General features: G+C 39.3%; 1 protein-coding gene across 3 annotated transcripts in view; it reads right to left on the minus strand.

Annotated features, from left to right (window-relative positions):
- Positions 1-25,897, minus strand: part of NRG3 (neuregulin 3) — a 1,094,021-nt gene that overhangs the window by 602,700 nt on the left and 465,424 nt on the right. For all 3 annotated transcript variants that reach the window (XM_061196827.1, XM_061196818.1, XM_061196836.1), the window contains exon 2: positions 4,762-4,891. In XM_061196827.1, coding sequence (XP_061052810.1) covers positions 4,762-4,891 — 130 coding nt within the window. The remainder of the gene's footprint in view (positions 1-4,761; positions 4,892-25,897) is intronic.

The following is a 25,897-nucleotide window of genomic DNA, read 5'->3' on the forward strand; positions in this document are numbered from 1 at the left end:
TTTTTTTATGTTTCAAAACACATGAATTCAGCATGGAAATTATAAAGAGCATAAATGAATTTTTAATAAAAGGAGCAGGCACATTCTAATGGACTTGATAGTGTTTAATCTGGAATGGCTTAATTGAAAGTTCTCTTATCAGCCTAATAATAGTGAATTATAATGACCTTGATTTAACAGAGACAGGGACACTATCTTTCTCAATGGAAAGATGAGAAGCCGGGGTCAAGTGTCTTAACCAGATGTTACATAAATGAAATACATGTACAATGTAGTGATCTTGGAAAACTCATAAGGTTCAAAGAAGACAATTGCTGTAAATCCGATTAGCCTTTTTATTCAGCTTTTTTTCAGAACTGGACTGCTATCATATGTTCAACTTTACAATTTTATATTCTGATTTTTCTACATAACATGATATAATGAGCATTTTCATATCCTTAAAATTCTGAAAATTGCAGTTACGTTGAATTCATCCAAGGTATAGATATATTCTAATTTATATAGACCTCTAAATTCAGGTTTTCTTCGTTTGTTTGTTTGTTTTGCTGTTACAAATCCTGTGGTAAACATGCTTAAAAATACATTTTCTGTAGGCTAAATTCTTAGAAAAAATTCAAAGATGTTGAAACACACTGAAACATCACCTACAGAAGATGTTTAACAAAATACGTTCCCTCAAGTAGTGAATAAGATGATGTGATTTACTGCACCCTCACCAAACTATCTGCTTTGTAAAATCATTAAATATATGATAGGCAAACAAAAAAAGTTAATTTGCATTTCTCTGTGAGGCTGAGTATTTGTCATGCTTACGGGTTACTTGGATTCCTTTTCAAGGGAAGAGGATGATCCCCTCTTTTGCCCATTTTCTTACTGAGATTTAATTTTAGTGTTATTCTTATTGATCTACGTGACTTCCTCAGAATATCGATTCTTTGCCATGTTTGTTGTACAGTTTACTGACACTTTATCTGTCTTTCAATTTTGTTTCTGATTTATGATATTCAGATCAAAAAAGCAATGTCGTGTCAAGGCTGTTAATTTTTCCTTTCATTGCTTTTTGCTCAAAAGGTCCTTTCAATTGCTGATGTAAATAAACATGTAATTTTATTTACTGCTTTCCTTAATACTTTGTTACATTAACTCTTAAATTCATTAAGAACAACTTTTGGCATATAAGGAGGAGCTAAAAATCCAACTTTGATTTGGTTTACCTAACAGTCAACCAAGTTTATCAAACAACCAGTGGGAGTGGTTCTCATTTTCCCCCTGATTTATGAATCTCTCCTTATTCTACACTAAGCTCCACAACATACCAGGTTCTATGTTTCCTAATCAGTCAACCAATAATCTATGACTTATATTGTAAACTTAGCAACACCAAGTTTGACTATTTGTTATTCTTTAAAATCTATCCAGTTATTTTTACGATCTTGGTATTCCTCTTAAATTTTCATCAGCTTGCTCTATAATTTCTAACTATTCTCACCATAAACAGTCTTTTGAAAGATCTGAAAATGCACTAAAAAGTGAGAAAATAACAGCAGAAAACCATGAAACCTCCCTCCCTTATCCCAAGATTCGAACTTTTAACATTTTGGGGCATACACTTTCAGGATCTCTATCAGGGATGATCTAGGTAGCTTTGTTACTATTCTTCCTTGGCAAGGAAACATAAAAGAGTTTCAGCATGATCAATTTTTCACAACATGGAAAAGATATCTTGATTCAATTCACAATTGGATTGCAATTTATCTTTTAAATACTAAAAAATATATATATAATCTTAACTTCTCTCAGATTTGAATGTTTAATCTTTGGAGACATGTAAAAAGCAAACTACTAAATGAGCTAGATTCAGGTACACCCCTTAATATTGCTGCTCTGATCTATTAACTTGTGGTTTATTTAACTTGCAACAGAATCCAGTTAGTAATGCATCAGAAGGATAGCCCTGGTAGCATGCCAATCACACGAAAGTCATTTCCCTTGTTTTCCTTATTTCCTGGAGATGAAGTATTTCACTTACTCCAAGTGCATTACAAAGTGCAGTGCCATTTAATTCCTAAGTTCATATCTGTATGTATTTATTCAACAGTATCTTTGTGATAGGAGATGCTCAATAAACATTTGTCGAATGGAGGAGAATAAATGAAACGTACTACTTAAATAGAGTACTGTATAAAATGGCACATTATTAATAACTACATTGGAATTCTTACAAGTGGCTGATGTAGGAACAAATGGTAAGCCTTTTATTCACAGCAAAGCCTGGGAGATGAATAGCTGACACATGCAATGTGTGATTTCTTCATATGCACTAGTAGGAGATTTATATGCACCTATTAACCTATTGGAGTTCCAGTTCTGTCTTAGGCTGGTCTTTTGTCATGATTAGCTATGTTGTGACTCTACGTTAAATAACAGGTTGTCTGTGCTGAAACATGCATGAAATATGAAGACAGAGGCCAAAATTATTATACATGTACATCGTTCCAGCCAAAACATAGATATATCTCTGCTTGTCTCTGTTAAAAATAAATCAGACATGTACATATGTGCAAAAGATTATTTTTCTGGACCTGAGATCTACTGTCGTAGACTGGATTGTGTCTCCCAAATAACCAATATTGAAGTGCTAACCTCCAGTACCTCGGAATGTGACCATATTTAGAGAAAGAGTCTTTATAGACGCAATCAAGTTAAAATAGGGTCATTAGAGTGGACCTTAATCCAATATGACTGGTGTCCTTTTAAGAAAAGGAAATTTGAATAAAGACTTGTACAGAGGAAAGAAAATGAAAAGACACAGGGAGAAGATGGCCATCTACAAGCCAAGGAGAGAGGCCTGAAAGGGATCCTTCCCTCGTGGCCCTCAGAAGGAAACAACCCTGCCAACACCTTGATCTCAGACTTCTAGACTCCAGAACTGTGATAAAATATATTTCTGTTGTTTACACCACCCAATCTGCAGTGCTATGTTACAGCAGCCCTAGCAAACTAATACACCTGTGAACTTAACAGAGACTATAGTGAGGCTGTATGTTAAAAACAAATAGGACTTCTTTTGTTTTTTTCAACATTCTCAGTTTTTGAAATGATGAATCAGACCTGCCTGCGTATAGTGGTGGGGCCTGATTTGAAACTTCCTTGGGGTAAAACACCATCGCAAAAGTCACTGCTTTAGGTGAGGCTTCTGATTCATCCCTTCATCAATCAATTATAAATTCAAACTTATTTGATGGCACTGCCCACTTCCACATATGACACCACTGGATTGACAAAGGTAACATTAACACACAGCTGATCATCGATAAGAGCACGGATGCACTTCGTGCTTTGAAATGGTACCTCATTCTTGGCTTTTCCCTTGAGGTCTTCAAGTCACCTGTGTGCTTTCTACCTGTGTGCTTTCTACCTGTGTCTGCATTGATCTAATAAACATAACAAGAAAAGAGAAATGTGGGGAGGAACCATTCCCACTGCCCTTGATCCCCAGCTCAGGTTTTCAGAGGACAGAAATGGGTGGTAACTTTTGCAAATGAAGTCAATGTAACAGCACTGCCCAAGTCACATGAAAGCCACCATGTCAAGGGTGATGAAAGGCGACGGGATACACAGTGGCTCTTATGGAGATCGGCCACTATCACCGATCAGCTCTTCCAAACCTGTGCCACTGTCCACTATGAACTGAAGGTAGCCTGTGGAGCCAGGCAGGATTTGCTGACACACTCTAAGTTCATAACTATAAGGTGCATTCCTCTGTGCCATCTTTATAAAACAACATGGAATAAAGTTTTATAATAGCAATAGCGAGAGAAGAAAGTCATAATTTTCCATGCTTCACGATTCGGAATAATTAATTTAATAACTGTGTCATATGAGAAGAGTAAATAAAGAGAAGGAAAGGGGTGTGGATATATATGATCACTGAAGCACATACAATTGCAAGGAAAAACAAATTACCAGGGTAGCGCTGGAAATAAAAGCTTGGTGGGAAATATTTTTTTAGATGCTAATTTGATTCTTCTATGGAGCCTTAAAGCTGCAGTGTCTACAAGACCACTATTTACCTCCACTTGTTTTTATTTTTAGCAGTTATATAACCTTTTGTTTCTAAAAACCAATTAAACACCTTCTTGATCTCCACTGGCAATTTTCCCTGTTCTCTACCTAGACTATAACAGGACTATGATTTCATTTACAACACCTTGCTGGAGAGAATTTCATCATCAGAGGTGTTAAAAAAAAAAAAAAAAAAAAAAGGACTGAAATTAATAAACGAGAGCAGAGTCAAAATAAGATGCAGTTTTCTTTGGACACAGTTAGAGTCTCTGGGGTTTGGTTCACAGTAAGCATTGAGACTCTAGATCTTAGCTGAGCAGTTTCTTTGCCATGCCACAATCTGTAGGTCTGCAGGAAGAGATTATTTCTGAGTATGAGCATATGTGCCTAAATCCCACACCAAAAATATAGGCTTCTAAAGTGAGTAAATAATTATTTCTATTAAACTGTTACATATAAAAGTAAACCTTCCTTTACTTGATCAGGTGAAACATCTTCTACTTTAATTCAGTTTTCCTTCCTCAAATACTAAAGATACCAGCCTTGTTCCTTCCCATATTAAAACTATTGATTCTGCTATTCAAACACCAGACTATATGTATCACATTGTATATTCCTGGAGCTCAGCACCCCCTTCCACCTCCAGGCCTCTCTGAGGACCTACCCTCAGTGCCAGTCGCCACAGTGACTTACCGACAGTGTTTATGGGATCCGGTCAACGTTTCGATCACAAAGCACTCGCCATCATTCAGACAGTAGGCAAGGTCCTTGTCTCGGCAGGGTTTGAAGTGCTCAGATCGCTCAGTGGAATATGTCGTCGTATCTGTTGAAAAACACAGAGAAAGGCTGTCAGAAGTTCATTCTGACACCACCATCTCCTGTCATTGGGCTGGACCTGTGCACTGAGACCTTCTTATGGCTGCTGACTCCAGCCAGACAGGATGGAACCTTCACTGTACTGAAAAAACACAACTGGATATGACCATTTTATCGACTGAATGTTTGTGTCCCCCCAGAATTCATATATTGAAACTAACCCCCAATGTGATGGTTTTAGGAGGTGGGGCCTTTGGGAGGTAATTAGGTCATGAGTGGGATTCATACCCTTGTAAAAGAGACCCCAGAGAGCTCCCTCGCCCATTCCAGTCATGTGAAGACACAGCAAGAAAATAGCCCTCTATGAACTAGGAAGTCCTAACCAGACACTGAATCCACAGGCACCTTGATCTTAGGCTTCCCAGCATCCAGAACTGTGAGAAATAAATTTCTGTTGTTTTTAAGCCTCCCAGTTCATGGTATTCTGTTATAGCAGCTAGGACTAAGACAACTACCGGATTCAACTGTCTTCTTTCTCCACAAGATTTTAACAATTGGAATCACTCTAGACAAGTCCCATCAGAGGACACATTACCAGTAAAAGTTGAATGACCCTACAGTCAAATATCTCAAATTCACTTTCATTCATTTCAGTGTTAAGAAACATGTTGTATTAAAGGATTGAAACAACATCCCTTTCCCTTAACTGTTGTCAAACGTCATTAAATATCTGATCAACGTACATAATACTGTAACTCTTCTATGGAAACCAATGTCAGTTTCTGTGTGTGTGTGTGTTTTATCTTTTTTAAGTTATGGCTGTAATTCACTAATAGCTAAGCCAATTATTCTTTCACTTTTTCCTTTTATTATGTAATTAAAATGCAAATGTTCCAAATTCTGAAACAGAATCTCAAATGTGAGGAATGATTCTGGTAAATATTTAACAAGACTAAATTATTGTCATTTTTTAGCATTATCTTAAACATGTGTTTTTTAAATCATAATCACTTACTTTTTTGAATTAAGTTATATGTCCATATCAGCTTCCTAAATATGAAACTAATAATAAGTATAAGCATATGCGCTCTACTGGATGAAAAATCTGTTATAACGTGTACACATTCTTGTTTCAGAGTTTTAAGCAACTAAAATATTAGCACCAATTTCACTACAATATTCAAGAAAAGTATATTTAAAAAGTCAAAGATGGATACATGATTCAGCATGTAAGCTCTTTTTATTTCCTTTACATAGATATAGATTAATAATAATGTTCAACAGCATGGGCCATTGTACCAGTTTACTAACTGGAGGTCACAATGAGCCTCTTCCTGCCCACCATCCGAATGGAGGGGAGAGTTATTATCCAGAAAGAAAATTCACTCATGTTCTCCCCAAACCTAAAAAGCCTCAATGGGCCCCTTTCCCATAGGAAGAACTCCAAATTCCTAAGTAGAGCAAAGAAAAACATAGACCAGGTAGAATTTTGCCTGTCTAGCCTCATCTTCTTGCATCCTAAAACACACAACTTCATTTCCAACTATTATCCTATTTCCCCAATACCAGGAACTATCACACTGATCCTTCTTCCTGGACCATCTTTTTCTTTGCTGGAAAACATCCAGCAATTCTTCAGAGCTTATGTCATCTTCCCCTTGTGTCCCCCAGAACCTTTTATTGCTTGCATCACTGTATTCAATGCTGCAAGTAACCATTTATTTACACCTTTGTCTGTTTTAGTCTGTAAGTTCCTTGAGGTCAGAGATTGAGCCTTAATCAGAATTGGTGCTCAGTAAAAATGTCTTCAATAAATCTGATAACTCAAGGGGGGGGGGGAAAGCAGGGGGTGGGGGGGGATGAATTGGGAGACCGGGATTGACATATATACACTAATATGTATAAAATAGATAACTAATAAGAACCTGCTGTATAGCACAGGGAACTCCATTGTACAGTAGAAACTAACACAACATTATAAAACAACTATACCCCAATTAAAAAAAAAATCTGATAACTCTAACATCATTAAAGTTTAAACACCATTGATGAAAGATATGATCATTAAAGATATCATTATAATCATCTAAAAGTTAATGCATATCTTACAATAAAAAGTTAGACATAATTTTCACATTAATGTTATCATTTTAGTATAGTCGTTTTAATATTGATAAATATTGCAAAATAACCACGTTGCCTTCAGATTCACACAGACCCTACTCATATGCTATTCATATACTGTGAGCATTGAAAAATCCACTTCTAATCTTCTCTTTCTTAATCATACAATGGGAACTCATTTTTTTCTACTTCAAAATATTTGCCTGTTAATACTTTGGCATGAAATAAAGGCTCTGCAAAACAGACACATTTTTTGTTTGTTTGTTTGTTTTCCAGAAGATCTTCTCTACAGGGAAGATTTGTTATTCAAGACAGTATGTGATAAATAGTTACACAGACTCAATCTCTCTTTCTATGGGAAATATTTAAAATTCAAGAGCTCTGAGCCAAAAATTCAGTAAGAACCACCACACAGTTGACTACTACTCTGACCGCTGAAGTATATTAATTCATGATCAGTTGTTTTCCTTTAGTTTCTTATTATCCATTTATTGATATTCACTGATCATTCCTCTAAGAACAGCTTTTCATTAACATAAACTACAGCATAAAAAGGGAGATCCTTATTTTATAATCAGTGGTTTTAACAAGCTACAGACTCCAAGAGCAATACAATGGCAAAGCAATCACAATCAATTAGTTTCCATCTGACAACTACTGTCTCTGGTGGTTACCGCCCTATTCTACCAACCACTTTCTCTATCACTTTACCATCCATCAGCACAAGACACAGGATCAGAACCAAGTAAAATGCCTCTGCAAAGGCCCAAGGTGGGGGAGTACAGAGATGTCAGGTCTAACATGCCCTCACGTTTTCTATTTCCATACCTTAGAGAATCCCAAAATTGATTTAAAATACACATGCTTATCCCTCACAATGACTTGACTAAATTCTAAGAGAACATCTTTATTAAATATTTTAAGTAACTTGATTTAGTATGCAACAGAATATTAGTCTTGGTCCTTCTATAGATAAATAAAATGCAGTTATCAGTAAATTTGAAATCTTAAGAATTTACCCATGCATTTCACTATATAGTACCCATATAGCACTACTCACCTAAAATCACAGAGGTGTTGGGAAAGGTAAATAAAATTCACCATGAGGTGAAATTATATACTTGTAAGGCATCATGCCAAATATGTGAGTGGAAAGATAGAAAAATTCCTTAATGAAATCACTAGGCTGCTATACTAACTCTAAGACCACCTACACACTTTTGTAAGGTAAATCATAAGTATACTGTGTCTAAGTCACTGTTAGCCTTTCTATTACTTACAACCAAACACAGTCCAAAGAGATGGTAATAATTTTGGATGACAGCCTCCAATATTTATAGACCTGCTTATAAGTACATGTATGTATATATTTGTTTAATTTTTAACATATACAATATATTGCAAACATATAAAATAGAGCATAAGTAAAAATGAGAAAAATAAACAAGGTATAATCCTGATTTTCTTTCTGTGCCCTAAGGTGACACGGTATGCCCTAATATATCCAGCTGAGTGCTTTGTTCTGAAGGGGAAACATGGGACATTTGTGAGAACTAGATAACAGATAAGATCCAACTCCAAACTATAAAACTTATGGCCCTAAATATCCTTGGGGTACCTTAACAATCAGACATAGAACTCTCATCTATAAACTTATCCAACATATTCAGAACCCAGTGTTTATGTTTTAAAACTGCATCACTGGGCTTCCCTGGTGGCGCAGTGGTTAAGAATCCGCCTGCCAATGCAGGGGACACGGGTTCGAGCCCTGGTCTGGGAATATCCCACATGCCACGGAGCAACTAAGCCCGTGAGCCACAACTACTGAGCTTGCGCGTCTGGAGCCTGTGCTCTGTAACGGGAGAGGCCAGGCCGAGACAGTGAGAGGCCCGCGCACCGCGATGAAGAGTGGCCCCCGCTCGCCGCAACTGGAGAGGGCCCTCGCACAGAAACGAAGACCCAACACAGCCAAAAATAAATAAATAAATAAAATAAAATAAAAAAACCAAAAACCAAAAACACTTTAAAACTGCATCACTTTTAAGATAGTCTAATACACTAAGGTGGCTACGGTATATGGTACCATTTTGTCATGTTTTTAAAATTCAAGGAGCACCTTCTGTTTCTAGGAATGATATCTGCTAAATAAAATTGTTATAGAGCTCCCTGTTGTCTTCAAAAAATTACATGGATAAAGGTCCAAGTAAGTAAACTAGAAGGGGCCAAATATTCCCATGTATTCTCATTTGTTTTCCAAGGCTCTCCCTTACTCCACAGTACCTCCTTATCAGGCATCACTCTCCCACCACATCAGCTCACGAACCTCCCATCTTACTGGACCATGAGCTTGTGGGGGTGGAGCAGGTCTTCACATCGCTGATCCACAGTCTTACAGACAGCCTGACACAGAGGTGCACACAATAGATGTTTATAGAAGAATGATCTTTTTATAACATGAGTGTTTTTCTAAATGTTCTGTATAGCCAAGTGTGCACATTTTGTTATCATCATAGAAAGAAAAACTCTATATGAATAAATGTTTATAAGTTAGGACATGAGATGAGTTCCAAAAGCAATTTTAGGTAAAGTGCTTAGAATTTTATAAGAAGAGCAGAAAATCAACTCCACAAAATGGAGGCAAAGGGAGGAGAAAACAAAACAATAATTAGGGAAAATATTCAGAAAGAGATGGCATGAAGGATAAAGGAATGTTAGGCTTAAGATGAACAGAGATAGTGCTTAGGATAGGGATTCCAAGCACCATGAGCAAAGTTCAAGGACTCAGGACAAGGAAGTGCAGTTGCTGGCTTGAGGAACAGCGACCATTCACTTGGGACCACAAAGGCTGTGCAATTATCCAGACCGCTCATCTGGCACTTGTTATATGTAGTTTAATGTGTTTTCTCATATTTTTATGGGTTTTGGTCTCTCCCCAGGGAGGTCAGGGAGAGTGCTTTGCTTTTAAGTCCTGTATTTTTTCCGCATCATGTAGCATATATAGTGAGCAATCAGTACAGTAATTAAACGCACAGTGGGAACTAGTGGTGGTTAATTCATTAAAGGCAAAACGGGAAGAAAATGTAAGGCTGGAAGACAGAAATCCCTGCAGATTTTGCAATGAAAGTTAATTTATTAATGAATTAAAACAATGACTGGTTTTCCCCCTTAAGTACTGACTTGAGCCTGAATGTGACTTATGGAGGTTTTCTCTGTTGCCAGCACAACACTGCACACTGTGGGAACACAGATTTTGTTGTAGGAACAAGAGTGCTAAATGGGCTATTACAGATAATAATTGCAGTAGACAATCAAAGAAAGGGAGAGCTTAATTCACGCTATAGTTATCTCTAAAGGCTTCCCAAAGGGTTGGTATTGGAGTTACATCTTGAATGGGCATGATTTAATTGGCAGAGGAAAATGAATTCTAGATAGGAAGAGCAGAAACACCTAAGGAAGGAAAGGTGAAGCACAGCTTAGACCCTAAATCCATCTTCACATGCCTGACTTGCAAATGTCAGATTCATGAAGCAGTTTTCTCCTTCCCCCACTGAGTTCATGACATGACAATTCTCTAAGAAAAGTTAAGAATCTGGTGATGCAAGCTTTTAGGATTAGCAAAATACCTTTACAGGCTAGAAGCCATTTAAATATGGTTGTTGAGGCAGAGTCAAGATGGATGTGTGGGAAGACGTGGAATTAGCATCTTCCCACAAGTAGGGCGCCTGCCAGCTGCTGGTGGGGAACTCTGACGCCCAAGGAGACGGGAGGAACCCCAAAATGAACCGGTAGGACGTAGGGGGACTGAGGTGGGAGGAGAAGTGGAAGCCAAACAGGATCGGCACCCCTGAGGCTGGGGAGATCAGGAGAGGCAGGCGGGAGGGACTCTCCTGGAAGAGCAAGAGAGAAGCAGAGGATGATCGCCTGGCCCACTCAGGCACAGCGAGCCTGCTGAGCTCCCAAGCCGGTACCGCCCCCCTCCAAAGCCCCATCCAGGCCACGTGGGTCCTGGGGGCATAGGAGGGAGGCCGGGGAGATCAGGAGAGGCAGGTGGGAGGAGCCCTCTGGGAGGAGTGGGAGAGGAACATAGGGCGACTGCCCAGCCCACTCGGGCCCAGGGAGCCTGCTGAGCTCCCAGGCCAATCCCCCACCCTCCAAGTCCCCTCCAGACTGCGTGGGTCCTTGGGGGCATAAGAAGGAGGCTGAGAGGAGAACAGGAGAGGCAGGCAGGAGGGGATCAGGAGAGGAGAGGAGGGCATTTGCCCCACCCACTCAAGCCCAGGAAGCCTGCTGGGACCCCAGGTGAGGTCCCCTGCCCTCTGAGACCAAGAGTGAGGGGCACGCCTCGGTCCCTTCTGTCCCTTGAGCCTAAGCCTCACCACCTCACAACCCCCAGGGCCTTTTACAGCCCAGTGGGTCCTGAGCATTGGCCCTGCCCACAGCCCAAACCTCACCCTTACTTAGGCCCCGCACCCCCAAAACAAAGGCCTTCCCCCCCACCCTTTTCTTTTCTTTTCCCTCCTCCTCTTTTTTACTATTGTGGTACTGATGTACCTTCCGGATGTTGATTCATCTATATTTTTATTTTTATATTCTTTCTAATATATCTGTTAGTTTCCTAGTCTAATTTTATTTTTTTACCTTACTGTTCTTTTCTTCTTTTTTTTTTTTTTTTTTTTTTTGCTGCCCCACGCAGCTTGAAGGATCTTGGTTCTCAAGCCCAGGGTTGGGCTGAAGCTCCTGCAGTGGGAGCTCTGAGTCCGAACCACTGGACTAACAGGAAACCTCAGACCCCAAGGAATATTCACTGGAGTGAGGTTTCACGGAGGTCCTCATCTCAGCACCAAGACCCAGCCTTACCCAATAGCTTACAAACTCCAGTGTTGGAAGCCTCAGGCCAAACAACCAGTAAGACAGGAACACAATCCCACTCATTAAAAAAAAAAAATGAGACAGCAAAAAAATATGTCACAGATGAACGAGCAAGGTAAAAACCTACAAGACCAAATAAAGGAAGAGAAAATAGGCAATCTACCTGAAAAAGAATTCACAGTAATGAGAGTAAAGATGATCCATAATTTCAGAAATAGAATGGAAGCATGGATTCAGAAAATACAAGAAATGTTTAACAAAGATCTAGAAGAACTAAAGAACAAACAAACAGAGATGAACAACACAATAACTGAAATGAAAGATACACTAGAAGGAATCAATAACAGAATAACTGAGGCAGAAGTATGAATAAGTGAGCTGGAAGACAAAACGGTGGAAATAACTGCCAAGGAGCAGAATAAAGAAAAAAGAATGAAAAAATTGAAGACAATCTCAGAGACTACTGGGACACAACACTAAATGCACCAACATTCGAATTATAGGGGTCCCAGAAGAAGAAGAGAAAAAGAAAGGGTCTGAGAAAATATTTGAAGAGATTATAGTTGAAAACATCCTTAACATGAGAAAGGAAATAGTCACCCAAGTCCAGGAAGCAGAAAGAGTCCCATACAGGATAAACCCTAGGAAAAACCAAGACACATATTAATCAAACTAACAAAAATTAAATTCAAAGAAAAATATTAAAAGCAGCAAGGGAAAAAAAAATAACATACAAAGGAATCCCCATAAGGTTATCAGCTGATTTTTCAATGGAAACTCTGCAGGCCAGAAGGGAGTGGCAGGATATACTTAAAGTGATGAAAGAGAACAACCTACAACCAAGACTACTCTACCCGGCAAGGATCTCATTCAGATTCGATGGAGAAGTCAAAAGCTTTTCAGACAAGCAAAAGCTAAGAGAATTCAGCACCACCAAACCAGCTTTACAACAAATGCTAAAGAAACTTCTCTAAACGGGAAACACAAGAGAAGAAGACCACCCACAAAAACAAACCCAAAACAATTAAGAAAATGGGACTAGGAACATACATATCAATAATAACCTTCAATGAAAATGGATTAAATACCCCAACCAAAAGACACAGACTGGCTGAATGGATACAAAAACAAGACCTGTATATATGTTGGCTACAAGAGACCCACTTCAGACCTAGGGACACATACAGACTGAAAGTGAAGGGATGGAAAAAGATATTCCATGCAAATGGAAATCAAAAGAAAGCTGGAGTAGCAATACTCATATCAGATAAAAGAGACTTTAAAATAAAGACTGTTACAAGAAATAAGGAGGGACACTACATAATGATCAAAGGGTCAATCCAAGAAGAAGATATAACAATTATAAATGTTTATGCACCCAACATAGGAGCATCTCAATACATACGGCAAATGCTAACAACAATGAAAGGTGAAATCAACAGTAACACAATAATAGTAAGGGACTTTAACACCCCACTCACACCAATGGACAGGTCATCCAAACAGAAAATAAATAAGGAAACACAAGCTTTAAATGACACAATAGACCAGATAGATCTAATTGATATTTATAGAACATTCCACCCAAAAGTGGCAGAATACACTTTCTTCTCAAGTGCACATGGACATTCTCCAGGATAGATCACATCTTGGGTCACAAGTCAAGCCTCAGAAAATTTAAGAAAACTGAAATCATATCAAGCATCTTTTCTGACCACAATGCTATGAGACTGGAAATCAATTACAGGGGAAAAAAACTGTAAAAAACACAAATACATGGAAGCTAAACAGTGTGCTACAAAACAACCAAGAGATCACTGAAGAAATCAAAGAGGAAATCAAAAAATACATAGAAACAAATGACAATGAAAATACAACAACCCAAAACCTGTGGGATGCAGCCAAAGCAGTTCTAAGAGGGAAGTTAATAGCAACTCAATCTCACCTCAAGAAACAAGAAAAATCTCAAATAAACAATCTAACCCTACACTTAAAACAACTAGGGAAAGAGGAACGAAGAAAACCCAAAGTCAGTAGAAGGAAAGAAATCATAAAGATCAGAGCAGAAATAAAAGAAAACAATAGCAAAGATCAATAAAACTAAAAGCTGGTTCTCTAAGATAAACAAAATTGATAAACCCTTAGCCAGACTCAACAAGAAAAAAGGGAGAGGATGCAAATCAATAAAATTAGAAATGAAAAAGGAGAAATCACAACTGACACTGCAGAAATACAAAGGATTATAAGAGACTACTACAAACAACTATATGCCAATAAAATGGACAACCACGAAGATATGGACAAATTCTTGGAAAGGTATAATTTTCCAAGACTGAACCAGGAAGAATTAGAAAATATAAACAGACCTATCACAAATAATGAAATTGAAACCATAATTTAAAATCTTCCAACGAACAAAAGTCCAGGACCAGATGGCTTCACAGGTGAATTCTATCAAACATTTAGAGAAGAGCTAACACGGATCCTTCTCAAACTCTTCCAAAATATTGCAGAGGGAGAAACACTCTCAAATTCATTCTACAAAACCACCATCACCCTGATACCAAAACCAGACAAAGATATCATAAAAAAAGAAAATTATAGACAGATATCACTGATGAACATAGATGCAAAAATCATAAACAAAATACTAGCAAACAGAATCCAACAGCACATTAAAAGGATCAGACCCCATGATCAAGTGGGATTCATCCCAGTGATGCAAGGATACTTCAATATATGCAAATCAATCAATGTGATACACCACATTAACAAATTAAGGAATAAAAACCATATGATCATCTCAACAGATGCAGAAAAAGCTTCGGACAAAATTCAACCCCCACTTATGATAAAAACTCTCCATAAATGGGCATAGAGGGAACTTACCTCAACATAATAAAGGCCATATGTGAAAAACCCACAGCAAGCATCATATCAATGGTGAAAAACTGAAAGCATTTGCACTAAGATCAGGAACAAGACAAGGATGTCCACCTTCGCCACTATTATTCAGCATAGTTTTGGAAGTCCTAGCCACGGCAATCAGAGAAGAAAAAGAAATAAAAGGAACACAAATTGGAAAAGAAGAAGTAAAACTGTCACTGTTTGCCAATGACATGATACTATACTTAGAAATACCTAAAGATGCAACCAGAAAACTGCTAGAACTAATCAATGAATTTGGTAAGTTTGCAGGATAAAAATTAATGCACAGAAATCTCTTGCATTCCTATACACCAACAATGAAAATTCAGAAAGAGAAATTAAGGAAACACTCCCATTAACCATTGCAACAAAAAGAATAAAATATCTAGGAATAAACCTGCTGAAGGAGGTGAAAGACTTGTACTCAGAAAACTATAAAACACTGAAGAAAAAATCAGAGATGACATAAACAGATGGAGAAATATACCATGTTCTTGGATTGGAAGAATCAATACTGTGAAAATGACTATACTACCCAAAGCAATCTACAGATTCAATGAAATCCCTATCAAACTACCAATGGCATTCTTCACAGAATTAGAACAAAAAGTCTCACAATTTGTATGGAAACACAAAAAACCCCGAATAGCCAAAGCTATCTTGAGAAAGAAAAATGGAGTTGGAGGAATCAGGTTCCCCAACTCCAAACTATACCACAAAGCTACAGTAATCAAGACAGTATGGTACTGGCACAAAAACAGAAATATAGGTCAATGGTACAGGATAGAATACCCAGAGATAAACCCACGCACATATGGGCACCTAATTTACAAAAAAAGGAGGCAAGAACATACAATGGAGAAAAGACAGCCTCTTCAATAAGTGGTGCTGGGAAAACTGGATAGCTACATGTAAAAGAATGAAATTAGAACACCACATAACATCATACACAAAAATAAACTCCAAATGGATTAAAGACTTAAGTGTAAGACCAGACACTATAAAACTCTTAGAGGAAAACATAGGAAAAACACTCTTTGACATAACCACAGAAAGATCTTTTTTGACCCACCTCCTTGAGTAACGAAAATAAAAACAAAAATAAACAAGTGGGACTTAATTAAACTTCAAAGCTTTTGCACAGCAAAGGAAACCACAAACAAGACGAAAAGACAACCCTCAGAATGGGAGAAAATATTTGCAAATGAAACAACAGACAAAGGATTAATCTCCAAAATATACAAACAGCTCATGGAGCTCAATATCAAAAAAAACAAACAATCCAGGTAAAAATGGGTGGAAGACCTAAATAAACATTTCACCAAGGAAGACATACAGATGGCCAAAAGGCACATGAAAAGATGCTCAACATCACTAATTATTAGAGAAATGTCAATCAAAACTACAATGACGTATCACCTCACGCACATCAGAATAGCCATTATCAAAAAATCTAGAAACAATAAATGCTGGAAAGGGTGTGGTGAAAACAGAACCCTCCTGCACTGTTGGTGGGAATGTAAATTGATACAACCACTATGGAAAACAGTATGGAGGTTCCTTAAAAAACTAAAAATAGAACTACCATATGACCCAGCAATCCCACTACTGGGCATATACCCTAAGAAAACCATAATTCAAAAAGAGACATGCACCACAATGTTCATTGCAGCACTATTTACAATAGCCAGGACATGGAAGCAACCTAAGTGTCCATCGACAGATGAATGGATAAAGAAGATGTGGCACATATATACAGTGGAATATTACTCAGCCATAAAAAGAAATGAAATTGAGTTATTTGCAGTGAGGTGGATGGACCCAGAGTCTGTCATACAGAGTGAAGTAAATCAGAAAGAGAAAAACAAATACCGTATGCTAATGCATATATATGGAATCTAAAAAAAAAAAAAAAATGGTACTGATGAACCTAGTTGCAGGGCAGAAATAAAGAGGTAGACATAGAGAATGGACTTGAGGACATGGGGTGGGAGGGCAAAGTGAGAGTAGCCTCCACATATATACACTGCCGTATGTAAATAGTTGGCTGGTGGGAAGAAGCAGCACAGCACAGGGAGATCAGCTCGGTGCTTTGCAGTGACCTAGAGGGGTGGGATAGGGAGGGTGGGAGGGAGGCTCAAGAGGGAGGGGATATGGGGACATACGTATGCGTATGGCTGATTTGTTTTGTTGTGCAACAGAAACTAACACAGTACTGTGAAGCAATTATACTCCAATAAAAAAAAAATTCTAAAAAAAAATAAATTTGTGTTGTTTTAAGCAAACAAACAAACAAATAAATAAATAAATACGGTTGTCGACTCCAGCAGGGTCTTCCCTGGGTGGAGTGCTGTGTAAATGAAACCTGCTTCCGTACCTTAAAATCCCCCGTAGAATATGCCTAAGGCACCCAGGAAGGTGCACTGACATAAGACTGAGTTATAAAATATTTAATGGTCAAGGAAAATTGCAAGAAGAATGCAGTGGTGTTTGAAAGGGAAACAAACCATTTCTCAGCTGGCAAAAAAGCAGAGATAGCTTTCTCCCCGCTGCCAAAGATCAGACAATTGTTCACTTTGCTAGTGTGGGAGAAATGGGGAGTGTTGGGCAAGGAATTTAAAAGTTCAATTGAGTCATGGGACTGCTGTGAGAACTGACAGTTCCTGAGGTATCCCAGAGCCATCAATTCTTGCAGCAAATGTAGAAAGGACCCTTATCATACTTGTGTGACATACCTGGGCCACCTTCCGGTTTGAAATCTCTTTTTTTAATTATTTTATTTATTTATTTTATTTATTTATTTATTTATTTTTGGCTGCGTTGGGTCTTCGTTGCTGTGTGTGGGCTTTCTCTAGTTTTGGCGAGCACGGGCTACTCTTCGTTGCGGTGCACAGGCTTCTCATTGAGGCACAGGCTTCTCTTGTTGCAGAGCACGGGCTCTAGGCGCACGGGCTTCAGTAGCTGTGGCACGCAGGCTCAGTAGTTGTGGCTCGCGGGCTCTAGAGTGCAGGCTCAGTAGTTGTGGCGCACGGGCTTAGTTGCTCCGCGGCATGTGGGATCTTCCCGGACCAGGGCTCGAACTCTTGTCCCCTGCATTGGCAGGCGGATCGTTAACCACTGCGCCACCAGGGAAGCCCCCGGTTTGAAATCTTGCTTTTAAAGACTGCACCAGCGTAAGTAAACCTGCATGGGTGGGACATACCTTGTTCAATGGAAGTGCACTTTTTGGGGAACTGCAGAGTTATCCTAAAGCTGAATATATTTCCTTCTGCCTGCACACATACACATACCTATATAAACTGCTTTCAGTGACAACAGTTAAAATACCAGCTACTGTCACTGGAACACCATCTCTGCTCCCCACATCACTCTACTGAAATGGTCCAATCTATGTCACTAGCAATCTCTAAATCCAATGGATGTTGAAATGTTTCTTTTTTCTCATCTTGTTTGAACTCTCAGAAGCATCTAATACTCTTAGTCAAGCCCATCTTCATGGGAAACCTTTCACTGGCTCCCACTGTCACATAACGTTGATCTTCCCCTTTCTTTTTGGTTTTTGTCACCTGTCTCATCTAATTTCTATTTAAAAGCCAGATTACTCAAGGGCCAGTTTTTTGGGTTTTTTTAAATTTATTTATTTATTTATTTATTTTTGGCTATGTTGGGTCTTCGTTTCTGTGCGAGGGCTTTCTCTAGTTGCAGCAAGCGGGGGCCACTCTTCATCGCGGTGCACAGGCCTCTCACTATCGTGGCCTCTCTTGTTGCGGAGCACAGGCTCCAGACGCACAGGCTCAGTAGTTGTGGCTCACGGGCCTAGTTGCTCCGCAGCATGTGGGATCCTCCCAGACCAGGGCTCGAACCCGTGTCCCCTGCACTGGCAGGCAGACCAAGGACCAGTTTTTAAATAACTCCTAACATATACTCAGTGGGGCCCTAAGCATTTTCCTTTGGCTATTTTTTGGTCTTAAAATAACACCATGAATTTATGCTACTATCTACTATCCTTACTTTATAAATGAGAAAATTTATTCTTAGAGATTTATGTCATTGGCCCTAGGTCACATGGCTCTGAGTTGGCAGCTTCTGGACTCGAACCCATGCAAGTCTGACTTGTTCCACTAGACCGCTTCCCATAGACCACTTTTTTTTTTTTTTTTTCCACTTTTACTTATTCCCTAGGCTAGCGCTCCTACAGGTGTGGTCCTCAGAGAAGCAATAACAGCATTATGTGGGAGTACATGAGCAGTGATAATTCATGAGCCCCACCCCAGATCTACTGCATCAGAAACTCTGGAGGCGAGTGGAGGGACGGTGCTTTAACAAGCTCTCCAGGTAATTCTCAGACACGCTAAACTCTGAGAAGCAGCTGCCTTGGGTGAGCCCGTCTGATATCATCTACATGCCAATAACTCTCAAAGTTACACCTGAGCTCAACCTGCCTACCTGCAGGTGTTTCTGAGCTCAATCCGCCTACCTCTCTCTTCCTGATGGTTATCCCAAAGGCACCTAAAAATTAACTTGTAGAAAACTCTTGCTCTTCCTCCACAAACCTATTCTTCCTTTAGGATTCTCAATCGCAGCAAATGTCACACTACTGATTCCCTTGCGCAGGCCAGAAGCCCAGAAGCCATCCTTCTCACCCTCCACATGAATCACGAGTTATCAGTGGCTGACTCTACTTCCTACGTATCTCTGGAATCTACCACTTCTTTCCATCTTAACTCACCTGGAATACTCATTATAGGCCTGCCTACATGCGTGCTTGCCAGGCTAAAAGGAACTATCCACATTACAATCAGTTTGCACAGTGTGTACACAACACGTAATGATGGTTCATTTCCTTCTGGAAAATTATTTAGTGGTTATCCCTGCCTCTTATGAAGAAAATCAAAATCCTTCCAAGCCCCTGCCTCTGTCCTCATCTCATACATAATACCTGCCCCACCCCACCCCCCATTTTCAGTGCATTGGCTACAGTTGTTCACATGGTCCATTCCACATCCCCTACAGCCTTTGCACATGGTCCTCTCAGCAGAGGGGCACCCTGAACCCCACACTCTCTCACAATAATCTACAGATTTCATCCAGAGCACATACTATGAGATGGCGAAACATAAAGCCAAAAATAAATTCCCATTCGATAGTTATTCTCTACAAAATCCCTTGGGTTGTACCGCCAAGCACAGGGGCTCTTCTCATGGGCGCTTCCCTCATTTAGGTCAAGGCGTTACTCCCTTCGTTTTCCTTTCTTTGTCTTTCATTCTTTCAAGCAGAGAATATCCCCACACCAACCCTGAATTAGAGACTTCTCCTTAAAGATGAGATGTTTAAAATCCCCATAGACTTAATTCCTTCTAATAAAACAGCCTGGCTGGGGAGTTTGAACTGTGAGGCGACTACCCCATAGGCTGAGTTACCCTTTAAGAAAAAGCAGGGCCACGTTACTGTGAATGCGTAGCTTAAAAATGCAGGACATACGAGGACTTTAAGAGAACAGAAACAGCAGTCACTTACTCACATTGGTCAGAAGACGGGGCTTCTTAGACACTTTGCAGAGCGGCGTTGTGTCTGTCTGGTTCCAAACAAAGTCACAGAGTAGCTTGGTGGAATATCACGTTCGCTCGTTTGGAAACATCTCAGTCTGGCTGCCAGCAGGACCATTTCCTGCTTTTTCAGATGTTCCTTTACTTACATGGGAGCATCAGCATGTACAGAGAAATTCCAGTACCGTCAGCCCAAGAAAGAACATGACTCTGTAGGTGATTAGCCGATCTTGGTTTCCAAAAAGGAGAACGCTGAGGTTATAGCGGAGAGGCCTTTTGAGCTTCTCCAGCACAGAACCTCAGCTAACTGACTTCTGGTCTGAACCTCTCTTTCAAGTCAGGTGCAGCAGGGAATTTAAATGAGAGGCCAATTTAGACCTCAATTAGCCAGCTCTCCTTGCCATACCATGCTCGCTCCCTAAACAACTCTCTAACTGGTTTTTGATTTTCCATCTACGAATGCTTTTCAAATTGGGATATGTTCATTCTCTGTGATATCTTTATTGCCCTGAAGCACCTTTATGTGACATACACTGGGTGAGACACCCTTGCATGTGTAGCAAGAGCCTCCCGTCTACCCTCCCTGTGCTCCAGCGAGTTTTCTGCGAAGCCAACAGGTGACACGCCCACTTTGATAGCACGCCCCAGCTGCCTAAAATTCCCTCGTGTCCTCATTGCACAAGATTAACAAACACTTCTCAATCCTGCAATTCCCCACACAAGCCAAACTCAAAAGGCTTTCTGGGACTTCACTTTCCCGCGTTCTTCTCACGTTTCTTGGGCTCCAATAACACTGGAACAAGATCAGGCCTTTTATGACTCTGTGACCTTATATATCCTATTCCTTTGACCTATACAGTCAATAGGTCTCTGCCTGGCAAAACATTTCTCACTGTTTAAAACCTATGTGAAATGAGAGCTCCTACTGAAGCCTTCTCCAGATCCTCCAGATACAAGTATTTGAAATTCCAATAACACTTCATTCCTCCTTCTAATACAGGGATAATCATTCTGAATTGCAATTTAAATGTTTACATGTCTACTCTCCACCCTTTTCCCAAACCAGACTCTGAGTTCCTGTGGACCTGGCAAGGTCATCTCTAAATCCTTATAATTTATCCCAGGGCCTGACAGATAGTAGATGCTTAATGCATGCTTTCAGAGTGAATAAGTATTATAATGGTCACACGAGTGACGATCACACCAACATCACAGGCACACACATACCTTAAGCATGATAAAGTTACCACCTTGTAACTCCATATCATAATAATGTTTTTGGAGCTAAATGATGAAAAACATATCTATGCCTATGTGAATGCACCTGAGGCTGATTGCTAATAATCAGGGATTTTTTTTTAATGTTCATTGGTTTCAGGTGAAAAATAAACAGTTTGTTTCTTGATAAACATGTTTGTTTACTTAAGAACTTTCTCCTAGTTTCAAATTTCTTGCCTGTCAAGTATGCACAGAGGTGATATTTAAAATATTTAATAAGCAGTATGGAAATGACAAGTCTAATCAGAATAAATCAGTTCATAGCTAGAGCAGGGTCCTGGAGGTAACCTAGTGGGGCCAGATCTTAACTCTATGGTTTCTGGATTAATACTGAGGAAGTTTAGGAGCCCTGGTGCAGGACATCCTGGATGTCATGGAGAGAATTTATTGAGGGGGATGTGAGCAGTGGCTATTTACCAACTAGAATAAAATCACTGCAATACTTTAACAGTCAATACAACTAATGAAGTACCCTGCTATATATCAGACCTTCTCATAGTCTAAACCTGTCTTTAGCTCTTTTAGTTGTAACAGCTGAAACCGGACAATCTTAGGATAACACAGAACTTGGAGGTCAACGTGTGATAATAATGCTTGGAATAAACCTATTAATCAGATATAAATATTTTGCAGAAGAGAAACTAAGCAGAGGGGGATCATGCAATATGCTTAGGATTTCACAGCTAATAAATAGAAAGGCAGAAATAAAACCCAGAGAAGCCCAGCTCCACAGTGAATGTCCTTCAGCCCTCTGCAGCCCCACCCGCTCTGAGTCCCGGACTCTTTCAAGGTATGTATAGTCAAGTCTCTCCTTGCCAAATGCTGTTAGTCACTTTATTATGAGTCAATGCAAGAGCAATTAGGAAGCGATATTTTTCAGGAATCCATTCATCTTCTCACCCATCCACCCCACACCCATTGTTTGAGCACATACTCAAACTGTCAGATAGGTACTGGGAGAAGATAGGTGGGTACAAAAACTAAAATAAAGACAGTGCTTGACACTGGGGGTTTCTTTTACTCTCACATTTCCTTTTCATGCTATTATGGCTTTGAAATCCTGTCTAAACATTGACATGATTCTCCAAATTCCTTCATCGAAATGAACATCACTCACTTTACTTATTTAAAAGCTTCTTTTTCCCCCTAACAGCCCTAGATCTTATTTGGATCCTCTTTGTTAGTGTTCAGAAATCCAAGCACTTCCTCCTCTGTATGGGTCATGAAGAAGGCATGGGCACTGCAGCTACATGGGCACAGCAGGCCCAGGTTGAATCCCTGCTTATGCATTTGCTATGTCGTGTCACGGCAGAAGCAGAAAAAAAAAAAAATGTAAGAGTTCAAAGAGAGGGCAGCAGTGGCTTGATGCTCCACATTCCCTTCCGTGTAAGAAGGGCTTGGAGAGTGGCTTCAGGTGGGAACTAGACTTACCTTAATGCTGCCTTTGCATAGGAAACATGTTGGTACTTCTACTGTGTGCTTAATTGGGATCCTTCCAGAGACGGAGATTACAACCACCACTCTACTCTCTGTTTCTTTAAGTTTGGACTTTTTAGATTCCACATAAAAGTGATATCATACAGTATTTGTCTTTCTCTGTCTGACTTATTTCACTTAGCATAATGCCCTCAATCTTGACCCCTACCCTGCCACCACCTCCATCCCTTGGGATCTTGCCTATAATTCTGGGTGTAAAGAAAAGTCAATCAAAAGAAGTTTCCCAAAGAAACTGTCAAGGAGACTTTAGGGAGTACTCACTCTGGCTGACAACAAAAATTATGAAAATGATATTAAAGGATTGTAAAAGACTAGTGTAGTGCTACTTGTTCAACTACCAGGCCTATGGCTTCAAGCTGTCTTGCATCTCCAGACCCCACCTTAGCTAGCATTTTGCTAGACACACAAGAGACGATAAAGAAATGCTAAATCAGATGGAACAGCTACAATTTCCTAGAACACGCAGTAATGAGGAGAGGATATGCAAATGTGCAACCAAAGTATCAGGACCAAGAAGACATGAAGGGTCAGCAGAAATGCACTAAAAGTTGAGTCCTTGGAAACTTAAGGCACTTGAATTTCAACATGTCCAAACTTAAAAAAAAAAAAAAAAGCTAAAGAAAAAAGAACAATTGCTACCCAAAAACATAGGGACTCAATAATGCAGGGTTAACCCCTAAAATGCCACAGTTGTTCAAACCAGACAATCTAGAATTCATTCAGTCACTAAGTTATTTATTGTTTTGACAACCTCCAGGTCTCAGGGATATGCAATCAGGTTATATTTCACTCCCTTAAAAAGTCTCATCCTCTGCACCCCTGTTCATCATCTTAGTAACAGTGTAGGGTTTGTCCCAAGCAAAAGGGGAAACGGTTTGGCTCCTTCTACCACGCTGGAACTCTGTGCTTTGGCCTCAGTATGTGGAATTAAGTGTGCCTAGCCTTAAATATCTCACGTTTGTAATGTACCTTTGGAAATCTGGGTTTGCATTCAAACTTTGCTGCTTATTGGCATTCTGAATAAATTGAATATATGAAAATGTATAATTCATGAGGTTCCATGAAACCTGAATGAGAAAAAGGAACAATGCATGGTAATGGGTCTTGCAGTACGGGGCACCGAGCACTTTTTTCCCTTATTTACCTTTTGCTAAGTAAGTCAACAGATAATTTATTAAGCGTCAACATATCTAATTCTACAATGTCTCTAATTCTATAGTGTCTCTACAATTAAAATCATTTATTTATTTAACAAGCTATCACTGGGCTCCTCCTATGAGACTCTCGAGTACCATACTGGTTCCTGGGGTGAAAGTGAGGAACTCAGTTCAGAGATCATAAGGCACGTGGCTGCCTCGCAGGAACTGCCAGGCATGTGTGACTGTCAGGTACCCTGTCCACGCTAAGTGCCAGGCAGGGGACAGGGGTGGCAAATGTACTCATAACACCCAGAGTTTGCTGACTTCTTAGCACTTGTTTGGAGACTGGATATGGCTACAGAATTTCAAATATTAAAATGTTCCTCATAGGGCAGTTTGTAGTTTTCCCATTTACTACTAAAAAGACTAGATAAATAAAGTGAAGGATGTCCCCACCAATCACTAGACCCGATGATGTCACAAGTACACAGCCTGCAACTCTACTATCGCACGGCTCTCAAGAATTAAGACTTTTCTGCATTACTCCTGAAAAGTTTTTATGTTTTTCTCTTTTGCCGGAGAAGAGAGGGACTCATGTCTCATTCAGTCATGATTGGCTTACTAATCTGTGAAACTGTGGACGAGAGATAGATGGTTAGAATACACATGGCACAAAGGAAAGGTCTATGGCTCTTGTTGGACTCTTGGCTCAACCATGATCACGTGCTTTTCAGCCAGTTCTTAATTTTTCTAAATTTTATTTATAAAATATGATTGTAATATTACTTATTATTCATTTTCATAACAGTTGAAAGGGCCCAATGCAGTATTGACTGCTAGTAAATATTAATTTCATCTTATGAATTTTCTCCTTGAAAAATTTACTTTCCATTTGATTGGAAATTTCTCAAAAGAATATACACATATATCCAATAAATATAAGAAAAGTTCAACATCATTAGTTATTATGGAAACAGACATCAAAACCACACTGAAGTACCACCTCACTCCCACTAGAATGAACAGTAACAAGTGTTGGCAAAGAGAATTTGGAAAAACTGGAGACATATCCTGCTGGTGGGAAAGAAAAATGGTGCAGCTGCTTTGAAAAATGGTTTGGTAATTCCTCAAAATGTTAAACAGAGTTATCATATGAAACAGCAATTCCACTTCTAGATGTATACCCAAGGCAACTGAAAAGAAATGTTCATGAAAAACAAGTGTTCATACTTGTACATGGATGTTCATAGAAGCATCAAGTAATGAATGGATTTAAAAAATTTGGTATATCCAGACAATGGAATATTATTCACCAATAAAACTAATAAAGTACTGATATATGCTACAGCATAGATGAACCTTAAAGTGTAATACTTAATGAAAGAAACTAGACATAAGGCTATACTGTATGATTTCATTTATATGAAATGTCTAGGATAATCAAATCCACAGAGACATAATGTAGATCAGTGGGTGCCAGAGGGCAGGAGGAAAACTTTCTCTTCCTGTCTTTCAACCTTGGTCTTTTATATACTCTTTTATATTTTCAGTGTATTAACAGGTAAAAGGAGACAAATATTGTTCAATATTTTAGATTCTGCATAAAAATCACAGTCGATTTCATGCTATGCT

This window comes from Eubalaena glacialis, chromosome 1 (genome assembly GCF_028564815.1).
Source record: "Eubalaena glacialis isolate mEubGla1 chromosome 1, mEubGla1.1.hap2.+ XY, whole genome shotgun sequence".
In the NCBI taxonomy this organism is placed as follows: Eukaryota; Metazoa; Chordata; class Mammalia; order Artiodactyla; family Balaenidae; genus Eubalaena; species Eubalaena glacialis.